The 14,217-nt window shown below is 37.8% G+C and overlaps 2 protein-coding genes across 2 annotated transcripts in view; one reads left to right on the top strand and one right to left on the bottom strand.

Moving 5' to 3' along the window:
- LDLRAD4 (low density lipoprotein receptor class A domain containing 4) overlaps positions 1 to 14,217 on the top strand; it is a 337,105-nt gene that overhangs the window by 140,282 nt on the left and 182,606 nt on the right. The window lies entirely within an intron of this gene.
- On the bottom strand, positions 6,152 to 6,538 carry LOC126003818 (60S ribosomal protein L37-like). The gene has a single exon (XM_049770174.1). It carries the CDS (start codon positions 6,515 to 6,517, stop codon positions 6,224 to 6,226), a length of 294 nt encoding a protein of 97 aa, XP_049626131.1. The 5' UTR covers positions 6,518 to 6,538; the 3' UTR covers positions 6,152 to 6,223.

The following is a 14,217-nucleotide window of genomic DNA, read 5'->3' as shown; positions in this document are numbered from 1 at the left end:
AACATTTTATGTGAGGAAACACTACCAACAACAGTATTATATATCAGGTGCCTGAAATGAAAACTTTTTTTTCGAAAAAGAAAAAAATGAATGTAGGAAAACCCCATAGTCATTAAAAATTGATATCTTGATTGTAAGATATTCAGAAATTTTAGCTTTACGGAAGTTAACTGGGTAATAAAATTGCATAATATTTAAAATGTACAGTATGTTGCTTTGATATATGTATATATTGTAAAAGGGTCCACCATCTACTTCATTATCACAACATTAATTCACGTGTGCTTTTGGATGTGAGAACATTTAAGTTCTACTCTCTTAGCAAATTTCTTTATATAAGCAGTTTTACCAATGCTTTTCACGTTTGGTTTCCATTGGATTTTCAAACTTTATACATATCATAAATGAAACTTTATCCTGTTTTATGAGAGTCTTCCTAATTCTTTCCTAGAACAAAATCCTGGCAACCACTTTTCTACTCATTTTTTTTTCTGTTTCTGTGAGCTTTATTTAAAAAAAATCTGAGATTCCCTATATTACTGATATTCCACAATGTATTTCTTTGGTTTATTTCACTTAGCAGAACAAAGTACATCCATATAATTACAAAAAGCAATATTTACTTCTTTTTAATCTTGTTTCTTTTTTCTGGGCCACACTTTATGGTAGCGTCCAGAGATATCATTTCTGGCAGGGCTAGAAGTTCATATGGAGTGCCAGAGCTTGAACACGGGTCATAGTGAGGCTTAGCCTTAGCCACTACACTATCCTGGCACTTCAGGATTTATTTATTTATTTATTTATTTATTTATTAGAATTTACTTCTTTTTTTTTTTTTTTGGTTTTTGGGCCACACCCGGTGATGCTCAGGGGTTACTCCTGGCTATGTGCTCAGAAGTCGCTCCTGGCTTGGGGGACCATATGGGACGCCGGGGGATAGAACCGCGGTCCGTCCTAGGCTAGCGCAGGCAAAGCAGGCACCTTACCTCTAGCGCCACCACCCGGCCCCAGAATTTACTTCTTTTTAACAACTAAATAAGAATGTGAGTAAAGGAAAACCTGGTCATCATTGGTAGGAATTTTAATTGATGTTTCCATGGCCAAAAACAGTATGGAAGTACCTAAGAAAAATTAAGAATGGAATTACCACATGATCCAGCAACCCTGGCAATATATCAATGTATATCCAAAGGAAATGGAAACAGGTATCTATATATCCATATTCACTGCAATATTGTGCACATTCATGAATATATGGAAACAAAGTATATCAATGGAAAATTAGATAAAGTAAATGCAATATATATCTATAGTGGAACATTATTTAGTTTTTAAAAAGAAGCAAATCCTAAAAATAAAAATAATGTGTATCTTCAGTTGCTTTCATGCATTAGTATTTTTAGTGGACATATCTTTTATCTCCTTTCTTAAATTTATTCCTGTGCATTCTTTTGTTTTTGAGGCAGTTGAAAATGGTATAATTGCCTAATTTTTCTTTAAAATAGTAGATTGTTAATGTCTAGAAATGCAGCTGAATTTTTTGTACATTGATTTTATTTTCTGCAGTTCTTCTGAACTTTTTTTTATTGTACTACAGTTTTTAATAAGCTCATCATTTTTTTCTGTGCATAATATGTAATTTGTAGACAGTGATAGTTTTGCTTTTCTTATTAGCTGGCAACATATTTGTGATGTTTTAACTTTTGTAATTAATTTCGAGTTTTATACTATTGTGATTCACAAAGATACTCGTTATGATTTCAATTTTCTTAAAGTGTTTTGAGTGGCCTAACATATGATTTATCCTAGAAAAATGTTACATGTGTGGTTTAATAAGAATGTTTATTATGTTGCTATTGGATAGAATGTTCTATAAAGATGCTTATCAAAAGGTCTAACAAGTAGTTAAAATACATGTTTCATATTGATTTTTTGCTTGGATGATCTACTCATTGTTAAAATAGAGGTACTAAAGCCCCTTCTATTAATGTATTTCTTTTTCCTTTAAATATATTAATATTTGTTTTAATTTTTGTATTTCTGTGTGGGGTTATAATTATAAAAGTTTTATTTTTTGTTGAATTTATCTCTATTATTTTAAACATTTATTTAAAGAAAATGCTTTAAATGACATAGTTGATCATAATACATTGCTGTAACTTTTATTTGTTGCTTTAACATAATATATTTATAATAATGTTGCTGTGTATGATCTGATGCACAGTTGTTATACCTCACCACCAAATTATCCAATATCCTTTACCAATGTCCTTCTATTACTTCTAGTCCATCTTTTCATTCCTCCATCAGAGTTGTATCTTATTTTTATCCACTAAACTATCGTATGTCTTTAGATGGGAAAATTTTGTCTACTTCCTTAAAGACTTATTGATGAGAATTGCACTATTTTTTTTATCATTATTAACTGGTAATGTATTTGTCTTGTTCATCTCCTCCTCATTTTCCTCCTCCTCTTCCTCCTTTCCCCCCTTTCCTCTCCCCCTTTCTCTCTCTCTTCTTCATATTTGAGACACACCAACTATTCTCAAGGCTTAGGCCTTGCTTTGGACTTATTGATCATTTCTGGCAAGGCTCCAGGGACTATATGCTATACCAGGGCTTGAAAGCTAGTTTGCTGCACCTAAGGCAAGTGTCTTAACTCCTGTATTATCTCTCTGGGCACTCATCCTTATTCTCTTCCTTTCTTCCTTTGTGGTTAGATGCTTTTATTTAACTATAATTACATTACATCTTTCATATATCAATTGTAGATGTCTGCTTTGTGGTTACCATGAATAACAATATTTTATATTTATAATCTCTTTAAGATAACAAGTTTGCCTTTGAATACATACTAAAACACAGTGCTTTTACTCTCCCCAATTTATGGTTTGTTTTACTTTGAGGAGGTAAAATCAATTTTATTGTTTATAATTATGCCATGTAAAAATCTATAAATAAATATTTGTAAAGAGGAAATAAATAAATAGTATATATAAAAGGCAACAGAAATCACATACATTTCAATTGCTTTCTTTCATTGCTCTTAGAAGGGAAACCATTTCAGTGTACATGTTCACTGGCCAAAATCGATCACAAAATTAAGTTGGTTAACATGTTTTTTGTTTGTTTGTTTGTTTTTGTTTGGGGGCCACACCCGGTGTTGCTCAGGGGTTATTCCTGGCTGTCTGCTCAGAAATAGCTCTTGGCAGGCACGGGGGACCATATGGGACACCGGGATTCGAACCAACCACCTTTGGTCTTGGATCGGCTGCTTGCAAGGCAAACGCCGCTGTGCTATCTCTCCAGGCCCTAACATGTTATTTTATGCTACTGACTCCTGACAAAATCTCTGAAGTCTTTGAGAAAACGGATGTACTCTTGTTGCTTCAGCAGGGTTAATTTTTTAGTAATTTTTTAAAATATCTTTATTTAAATACCTTGACTACAAACATGATTGTATTTGGTGTCAGTCATGTAAAGAACACCCTCCCCCACCAGTGTAACATTCCCATCACCAATGATCCGAATCTCCCTCCTTTCCACCCCCCCCACCTGTTCTCTAGACAGGCTTTCTACTTCCCTCATTCATTCACTTTGCTATGATAGAGTAATAACTACATTGGGAACTAACTACACTCATCACTCTGTGGTGAGCTTCATGTTGTGAGCTGGACCTTCCAACACTCCTCTCTTTTGTCTCTGAGAATTATTGCAAAAATGTCTTTTATTTTTCTTTAAACCTATAGATGAATGAGACTATTCTGTGTCTGTCTCTCTCCCTCTGACTTATTTTACTCAACATAATAGATTCCATATACATTTATGTGTAGGAAAATTTCATGAATTCATCTCTCCTGATGGCTGCATAATATTCCATCATGTATATGTACCACAGTTTCTTTAGCCATTCATCTATTGAAGGGCTTCAGCAGGTTTGAGTTCCACCAACTTATTTACACTCATTTACATGTTCTTTACATGACTGAAACCCAACCACAATCATGTTTGTAATCAAGGTGTTTAAATATATTTTTAAAAAAGTTACAAAAGGGGGCCGGGTAGGTGGCGCTGGAGGTAAGGTGTCTGCCTTGCAAGCGCTAGCCAAGGAAGGACCACGGTTCGATCCCCCGGCGTCCCATATGGTCCCCCCAAGCCAGGGGCGATTTCTGAGCACATAGCCAGGAGTAACCCCTGAGCATCAAACGGGTGTGGCCCAAAAACCAAAAAAAAAAAAAAGTTACAAAAGTATTATTTACCCCTCAGTGAATTGAGAATAAGTATATTAGGTGGCCATGTAGTTATTTCGAGGCAAGACAATACATGGATATGAATACAGTTGATTCAATAAAAGGAAATACATGAGGTAATCATAAAAGGTCCATTTCATGGAATCGGTGTTAGTATGTAATTTGTATCTTTGTCTCAGAATCATTGGTGGACTGAGAGCTCACCACTCTTATGGAGAAAATGTCACTCTCATCTTGCTTTCCTTAAACAACATCATTCAGCCTTGTGATACTGACATTTTAGCACAAGGACCATCTTGCCATTGTTCTTTGTAACTGCAACAACAAAATTAGGGTTAAATATTAATTTACGTCCCTTTATTTCTCCTTCTACCCTTGAGAGGGATCCTTCTCTCCATCCAGTGTTGGTGGTAAGCTATGCTAAATGATGAAAGTAACAATACCCTTTTCTTAACAACTTGCCACACTAATTTAGTTTCTTTTTTTTTTTTCACTTCCAGCTCTCATACTCCAGACATCTTGAGCAGGGACTTACACTTTTAAATCTTCTTTTCCTCCAAATTTCATCATTTAGAAATTTGAGAGAAGCTTTATCTCTTCAGTGTGCTAAAGTTGCAGACACGGATACCAAGTCCTTAAGACTGTAGGAGGCTGCTCACAACATTGAAGGACCCAAAGGGCTGTCGATACTACTGTAATGCAGGCTGCTGTAGCTGTGCACGACATAGGACAAGCACTGCAGCTCAGAAGTCAGCAAGAGTAGTTTCATATTTTTTATTTCATATTTATGTCTTTTGCCTGTGTACCCATTGACAAATGATAGCCATATCTCTATCTATCTATCTATCTATCTATCTATCTATCTATCTATCTATCTATCTATCTATTTATCTATCTTTGGTTTTTGGGCTACACCCGGTGCCACTCAAGGGCTTCTCCTGGCTATGTACTAAAAAATTGCTCTTGGCTTGGGGACCATATGGGACTCCAGGGGATTCAACTATGGTCTGTCCTAGGTTAGTGTGTGCAAGGCTTGTGCCACCGCTCTGGCCCTGCCATACCTATTTTTAACTTTTATAGTTATGTTATAATCTTACTGCCATTGCAACATTATTATAATCAACTTTAAATATATTTTAAATACATATTTCCCTTAACAATGAGACCTATTTTCCTATGTTTTCTTGTTACTAATTAGTGTCCTTATTGTTTTCCTTTGGAGTAGTCCCTTGGAAAACTTTCATCTCTTAATTTCTGAAGGACAGCTTTGCCAAGTAGGGTATTCTTGGCTAGCAGTTCTCATTTTTCCCCAGCACTTTGAATATATTATGCTACTTCCTTCTGGAGTGCAAAGTTTGTGCTGAATAATATACTGATAGTGTTTTGTGGGGTCCCTTGTATGTAGCAAATTATTTTCTTTCCTTTCTACTTTAAAGTTTTTCTTTAACTTTGGATAGTTTAGATATAACTTGTCTCATTTGGGTCTGTGGGACTCATCTTTTTGGGACCCAAAGAGTGTCTTAGATCTAAATGGGTATTTTCTTGCATATTTTCAGTTATTAATTCTTTGTAAGAGTGTCTGACTTTATTTCTTCTCCTCCTGAGACCCCTCTCATCTGAATACTAGTACTTTTGATGGTGTCCTGTAAGATCTTTAAAGTGCTATCTTTCTTTTTAAATTCATTTTAAAAATTATTTATTGGAGCATCATACTTACAAACATGTTTTTAGTTGAGCTTCAGTCATAAAATATTCCCCCCCTTCACCAGTGCAAAACTTTTGTAATTCTCACTAGCTGAATCACCTGTCTTGGAGCTGTTGATTTTTTTCTCCTACTTAATGTTCTTTATTGAAATTTTCAGTTCAGATACTATGTTCATCTGAATGGATTTGTTTGATGCTTTCTTTCTTTCTTTTTTTTTTTTATTTTTTAAAACCAGGACATTTATTCACAAGACTAGTTGTTGAATTCCTTAAGATGAACTGGATCCTGCAACAGCTGCTCTCTTAGGTTTAGGCGTTGTTCCCTCACGGAATCCATGTCTGAATCTGCGGTACACAATTTTCAGGTGCCTCATGCGACCGGTCCCGGTGGTGTTCCTCCTCTTGGCCTTGGCGCTCCAGTTGTACTTTCTCTTGCGCTTGGCGGGGTAGCCACACTTGCCGCAGGTGGACTTCTGCAGGTGGTAGGCCTTGGAGCCGCAGCGGCGGCACAGCGTGTGCGTCTTGTTGCGACGCTTCCCGAACGATGATGCCCCCTTCGTCATCTTACTTCTATGGTGGGGACCAAAGAGCTATTTGATGCTTTCTTATGTTTTGTCTCATATAAATGAAATTCTCATTTACATGATTCTCAGTTACATGGTATGAATTTAATATGAATGTAATTCTCAATTACATGATATGGAATTGACATTGATTTCTAATAAATTCTCATTGTTTTTATTTTATGACTCTGTTCTCCTCCCAACCTCTCCCTTCCCTTCTGTTCCTCTCTTCCCCTCTGCTGCCCTCCCCTCTCTTCTCCTCTACTCATCTACATGGTTTACAACATTGTTCATGTTTACTGTACCTCCACCATCACCAGAGTATCAAAGACCTGTCATCATTGTCCTTATGTCACTTCCAATCTAATCCACTCCTCCTTCCCAATTTCCCCAATTTTTTCCAATTTAGTAGTAAGCTCAGTTCAGTGGTTTTTAAATTGTTCAGTGTCTATTCTCTTTTTGTTTCTTTATATGTCACATGTGAGTGAGCTCAACTGGCACTTGTCCCCCTCTGATTTATTTTACTTACTATGAAACATAGTACAAAGAAAGTTTTCATCTTTTCTTATGTTGAGTAATATTTCATTATTTGATGATAGTACAGCTGTTGGGTTGTTTAAAGATCTTGGCTATGTAAAGAATACTGCAATGAACATAGATGTCATGTTTCAAGTTAATATTTTTGTGTTTTTGAGATAGATGTCAAGGAATAGAATTGCTGGGTCATATGGTAATTCTGTTTATTACATTCTAAAATAACTTTTTATCTCCATTTTATTAAGGTCAGTGTCTTTCTTATTTTATTATATTTTTGGAATATATTCTTTCATTGTCTCATTTATCTTTAGCCTCTGTTGTTTTCTTTGTGTAAGAGAGATCATCTACCATATACTTTCTTATGTTTTGTAAGAAACATAATCATTAGATGATTAAGATTATGATCACATGGTATGAGAAATAAAGCTCATTTATCAGCCTTGCCCAAACTTCTAAGCTCTTTGTTGTCTCTCAAACCTTTATGATTGCTCCAGCTGCCTTCTTTGTTCTTAGTGGCTCTTAATGGTTAAGGAAGTGCCAAAACTTATCAGTGTGAGTATCTTATCATTGGTGTTGCTCGGTTTCTGGATTTCTTGTGAAGTGAGTTATTTTGTGTATAGCTATAGAATTGGAGTATTTTTTAAAAGAGTGATAGCATGGTGGTAAAACGTCTGCCTTGCATGCGGCTGATCCAGGACAGATCCCTGGCATCTCATATGGTCCCCCAAATCAGGCGTGATTTCTGAGTGCACAGTCAGGAGTTACTCCTGAGCATCACCGGGTGTGACCCAAAAACAAACAAAATAAAACAAAACAAAAAAAGAGCCTCTTCAGTTGCCATTTAGACTGGATGACTTATGCTCAGGAACTTTTGTTAGCTTTCTTCATCCTAGAGCTTCTCTCCTTTTTTTTTTTTTATTTTGTTTGTTTTTGTTTTTGTTTTGGGACCATACCAGGTGGTGTTTAGGACTTACTCCTGGCTCTGTGCTGAGGGATCATTCCTGCAGTGCTTGTGGGGGAGGGGAATATATGGGATACCAGGGATCAAACCTGGGATAGCACATGCAAGGCAAACATTCTAACTGCTGTATTCTCTCCAGCCCTTGTTTAGCTTTGTTGGTATGTTTGTGATTATGTGCCTATGCGTGCATTTTATGGAAATATGTAATTGTAGGGTTAACATAGAAACATTGGATGTCACAGTCAGAAGGGGTGAGGGGCCTTCATGATTTTATTTGATTGGAGACCACCCTTGAAACTTATGCTTATGATAGAGAGAATGCATGTGTGTATTCCATTCTCTGTATCACAGGAACAAATTCAAATCAAGAAGCAAAATCCCTGCTACTCTCTGCAGTGACCTTGATTTGTTAGCACCTGGAGTCTCAGTTTTCTCAGTCTGTTGATGAGAAAGGCAGTTTTGATCTCTGGAGTCCTAGGTGGCTCACAACTTAACAAGGAAGAAAAAAAATACTCTGAATCTGTGATTCTTCTATCATTAACTTAATGGAATAAATATTGGACACAACATTTATCTAAGATGGGTGTTTCTTTGTAAATAATGTAATTATTTTCAAGTTTTGGAGAGAGGTGTTCATCAGTGCAGAAAATGCCTGCTAAAATTAGAACTACCCCTGGGTGATGGACCCATCCGTTCATTACCAAGTGCCAGGTGCTCCATCTGCCTCTACCACTGCTACCCTTTCTCATTACCTTTCCACCCCATCCCTAATATTGCTGTGTAATCTGTTCACTGGGGACAGTAATGACGCAATGTGTGAATCCAGAGTCTGGCACCTAGTAGCACCTTGATAGAAATAGAAAGCTGTGATCACAGCATTAAAATATGCTAACAAGCTGCAGGAGCTAATGGGCTCCGCTTTTGCACTGCAGATGTTCATTCCGGTGTGGCTGCTGAGTGTCGGGACAGAATAGGATGGATTACTGTGTTTGGTGGTTGGTTTTGCTATTGCAGTGTTGTTCTCTGCAAGGGACTTCTTGTCTCCTTTATGAAGGGTGTTACATTTCTAGGGCCACACTGTTTGGACTTCCTTTTAAATTGATTGCTAGAGAGATGAGCCAGAGAGCAGATTTCACTTGGAGGACAAGTGTGACAGATGAGGCTAAAGTGCAGATGTTGAATGAAAATAAATCCTTGTCCATCCTGTTGGTTGCTTGTGTTTATCTGGATTTCCTGAGCTCCAGAGAGAAGTTTTAAATGTGTTCTCTATATATGTAAAATACTTTCAGTATAATATTTTTCAAGGGTTGATTTTATTTAAAATATTTTGCCTTTTGAATTTCTGGCTTCCGTTGGTTCTGCCTCTGCTTCCTGGATCACAATAACAAATGAATTATTTTTCTCTATAATCATTGTTCTGATTAATACGAAGGCATGTTTTCTGCCCCCAACCCCAAGTAATTACTCTCATTTTGCAGATATCAATTGCAAAAAATAAATAATATGCCCAGACTAAATCATATGAGAACTCAATGTTATGAAGCTGTTCAGGGCCGATGGTAATTGTTCACACTGCAGGATGCCTGTCTCTGAAGGGAGCATGGTAGGAGGATATGACTAGACCACACTGGGCATTCACTGTACCACTTGGTCCATGCAGCTGACCTGGGTGAGGAGGGCGGGTTTCTGAGTGCTGAATTACACAAAGCTCAGCCAGCACACAGTGGACTTCATTAAGAAGGTCCTGATGGGCAGGGAGGCACTTCATTCCTCTGATGGATGTCAGCTGAGACTTTGTGTCAGATGATTTGTGTTGCCTTAGAGATATGAGCTCACAGATAAGGTCATGATCACTTTTCTATTCATATATTCACCACTTTTTCCATTTACAGAAAAGCTTTGCTACATCCCCTGAAGCACAGGTTTCCAAACTTATTTGCTGCCATTCAGAAAAAAAATTAGTCAGCAGCGTCTCCACCTCAGAAATCTACCTTTTATAAGCAGACACACAGAATTTTGTGTTTAATTGCACCTCAGTCTACTATTTCCCTTTTGGATCATTCCCCACAGCCCTTAAAGGGCAGTATCACTCCTGTACCAGTTACTGTTCTGGGCAGTAAAAAAATATGTAAGACTTGGTGGTCATGACTTACAAGTAAGTAAAACTGCTCACTGGCAATCCTTTAGCATGTATGAACTGGGGATCCAAGAGGAAGGGTGGCACTGTTAGGAAGGTGCCCAGAGCAGCTCAGCAGAGGACATCCCAGCACCCACCACCCCATGATCCTAGGCTCAGCAGGAATGGAATCTAGCTTTTCAGAGAAAAGCCTACTTCAAACAGGGAAAAATGTATGTTTCCCTAAGATAGAAAAAGAAACTGCAAACTGCAGTGAACATATGGGATTAAATGTCAGCAAAACAACATGTCAAGAATAAGCCATTGGCCTAAGTGGATTATGGATGCTGTCTGTGGTGCAGGGTACATCCAGGAGTGCATGCTCAGGGGTCCTGGGCTGTCTTTGGTGAGAAGATGTAAGGGTCTGCAGTGGCAATGCTCCCAGTGGAGAAGGTAAAGAAATCTGAGGTGCTTTTCTGTACCCTCCCAGCAGCCTGACTCCAAGGCATGGCCTCTAACACTGCTATGAACTCATACGCTGGGGATGGCCTGGACTTTAGTTTTCTGTGCTATGTTTAAGGCAGAAAAATAAGCAGGCACTGACATAGTGTGTGTGTGTGTGTGTGTGTGTGTGTGTGTGTGTGTGTGTGTGTGTGCGTGCGTGCGCCCAGCCTGTATATGTGGCCTTTGTCATGGGGGTCTTTTCAGAGACTGGAGGCAACTCCCACAGGCTGAACAAGCATTGAGAAATGCTCACTCATTATTTCTGTTCATGTTTATTTAAAAATATACTGAGGCCATGATTGTAACTCAGTGTGGTAGATACATGCTTCACTCTTATGAAACCCTAGGTCTGATTTTCCAACTGCTTAAACTCCTAAGATGAATTTTTTCAGTGACACAGTTTTCTTATAACACCTAGCAACTCTTTCTTGTCTGAATGAAACTTTATGTAATTTTGAACAGAGGTCCCACCTTGAATAATACTTTGGGGAGATGATTTAGGTATCTTGAGAGGGAACCATCATGTTTTCCTCTTTTTCTTAAAATCGTACCTCCATTAATCACATATTAAACATCTAGTCATTATTCTTGTCTTTAGAAAGAACTGGAAAAAATTACCCTGTTTTTTACACTGAGAAATATCATCAATGACTTTTAATGGCATTGTAGACTTCCCAGGACTAATAGGAATACATCAAAGGGAACAAAAGAATGAGTGCTGTGAATTTCATAGAAACCTCTTTCCCATACTTTCTATCTCTTTTTCCCTCCACCCCTCTTCAGTCTCTCCTTTGTTTTTTTTTTCTTTCTCTTTTTCATTTTTCTCTACTACCCACCATGTTGTTCAATAGTGGTGAGCAAAGCTGCCTTCAGGGTCGTCTGCCTTCTCCATGATGTGGATCTTCTTCTTCGAAGTTCTGTCTCAACAAATCCTATGAATTCAATTCTTTCACATTATTACACTGTTTGCATTTTTCTAGCTGCTCTAAGAAAGTGTTGGATATGTAAGGTCAAGCCAGAGGCAAAGAAAAGGAGGAAAAGGAAAGAGCCTTAGACAGAGAAATAACTACATTAACAACTGTCATGACAATGATAATGAGTGAGAGATGTAGAATGCCTGTCTTGAATATAGGCAGAGGTGGGGGAGGAGGGAGATCGGGGTGGGATTGGTGGTGGGAATGTTGCACTGGTGAAGAAGGGTATTCTGTTTATGACTAGAACCCCACTACAATCATGCTTGTAATCATTGTGCTTACATAAAGATATTATTTAATTAAAAAATGGGAAGACATTTCCAAGGGAGGGAGTGTCAGGGAAATATTAGCATAGAGGGAGAGGACAGAAGAGAGTGCAGTGTGGACCACAAACTTTATTGGGGTTTTTGTGAGAAAGGCAAGACTGGGCAAAGTAACAGTATTGTAGTGCTACAATGTATGATGATAAATGGCATTTGTCTTTTTAAGATTAAGGAGAAATCAAAAATAGCTGTGAAATAAACCTATTTGTCCATCTGCTTTTTTTCAGAGTCTTGGCAGGTTACCACTCCCAATAATTCAGTTCTATTGTTTCTGACAAGAGTATTTGCCATCTCCCAAGTTCTTTCCACTGCCAGAAGAAATGTGTCCTTACTTGGTTCCCATCATATGTGGGAAGAATCACACATTTCTCTAACGTGGTAAAGTTTAACTTTCAAAAACAAAGGACAGAGGCCGAAGTGATAGCACAGCAGGTAGATCATTCACCTTGCACGTGGCTGACCCCGGTTTGATCCCCAGCACCCCATGGTTCCCCAAGCCTGCCAGGAGTAATTTATGAGTGCAGAGCCAGGAGTGACCCCTGAGATCCACAGATATGGCCCACGTCTCCCCCCCCAAAAAGAACCAAGGGACATCTGCTCTTGGACTTCTAGGTAGGATATGGGTCAAAGGTTCTGGTGAAAAATGTGCCTAGTGGTCTGGGCTGTAGTATAAATCAGCAATGATCAAAATGACCATGATGATGAAGATGAGTTGGGACTGAAAGAGGAGACTCAATTTGAGTCATGGTTATTTTAGTTCCATTGGGCCAATTTCCTGTTCTTTTCATAGTGCTCCTTAGTTGCCCAGTAACTTCCTCCAACCTGTATCATTTGTCTAACCTCTATCTTGTTTAATTACCCTCTTTACTAGGTTATAAGTCAGTCCTTTAAGGGAGAGTCTGTTTTATTTTGTTTGGACAATCACAAAGTATAAACCCAGTACACTACATAAGACACTTCATTAAAAAGACACTTTATACATGTTGATTTTACACGATATTCACATATGTAGGACCATATACATACAAATCACCAATATCCACATGTTCATTGTAATTTTACTTTCATGAACTACTTCATATAAATAGGAGTGAGAACACAGTGTTCTATTTGTGGACAATAAGAAATTTATACTTTCAACTTGATTTTAGACCCCAAATTGAAGTTAAAGAATCTTCATAAATTGTAGGTCAGCTTTACAATTCTGTTGTTAACAGTATTACCTTCAAAATGGCTTCTTCTACTCCTTGGCCTTTTTGTTCACCTCCAGATTCATCTCTCACCATCCTTCATGCTTCCCCACACACTCTCCTCTGCTGAGAGGAATTGGTCTCTCAGCTCCAGTTCACTGGCTTTGGGGTCTTGCCTTTTCCTTTGTAGTCAACTTCAATGATTTCCCTGCTTTCCTTCATGACTATTATCTCCCTGAAAGTACATATGAATCATACTTCACAGTTTTTCTGTCTTCTGGAGAGTCATGAATATGACTAGTATTTAACAGAGACTTTACTCATTGAATGGACAAACCCCTGAATATATTTGAATAAAAACAAAGGTGTTCTAGCACCATAAACATTTATGGTCGAATGATTATTTTGCCTCTCCTGATAATGAGAGTGGTAAATAAATCATTTATAGTCAAACACGTATTTTTGGTGAGTGTCCTAGCTAGATCAAGAACATAGAAGGAATACTATGAAGGCTTTGGATGGAGGGGGCATGAGGAAAGAGCTTGGTAACCACTTGTAAGGCAGGAGCTGTGGAACTGTCTACCAGGTTGTGTTGACTTGACGTGACAGGGATTTAAAATGCCATTCAGGCAAAATAGATTTAATGACTAAGAACCAAAGCTGCACATTAGTTTCTGAGTGCTTTTCGTCAGCATGTGCAGTGTCAGGCTATGCTCTACTTCTTTAGGTGAGGAAGGAAATGGGATCTTATTTATGCACACATCATTTGCACAAATCCCATCCTGGTGTTTCTACTTGACCAGACTTGTGGCCAGCTAGAATCTGTGCATCAAGTGAAAATTGGAGATATCTTCATGTGAGCAGTTCTGCATGTATGTTGAACATCACTGAATTTTTTGTTTTTATTTCTTTGATTTAATTACATATACAGTATGTTAGGCAAAATAATGCCACCTGCCAAGCTATCCACATCTTAATCCATTTGACCTGTGAATATATTAACTTACTTGTCAGAAGATATTTTACAGCTATGCGATGTTACAGAATGAGATGGTCTTAAGATGGCCTTAAGTTGCAGAAAATCTTTTTTGTATT

The sequence above is a fragment of the Suncus etruscus genome, chromosome 3 (assembly GCF_024139225.1).
Source record: "Suncus etruscus isolate mSunEtr1 chromosome 3, mSunEtr1.pri.cur, whole genome shotgun sequence".
NCBI lineage: Eukaryota > Metazoa > Chordata > Mammalia > Eulipotyphla > Soricidae > Suncus > Suncus etruscus.
This window is presented reverse-complemented; position numbering and strand designations above follow the sequence as displayed.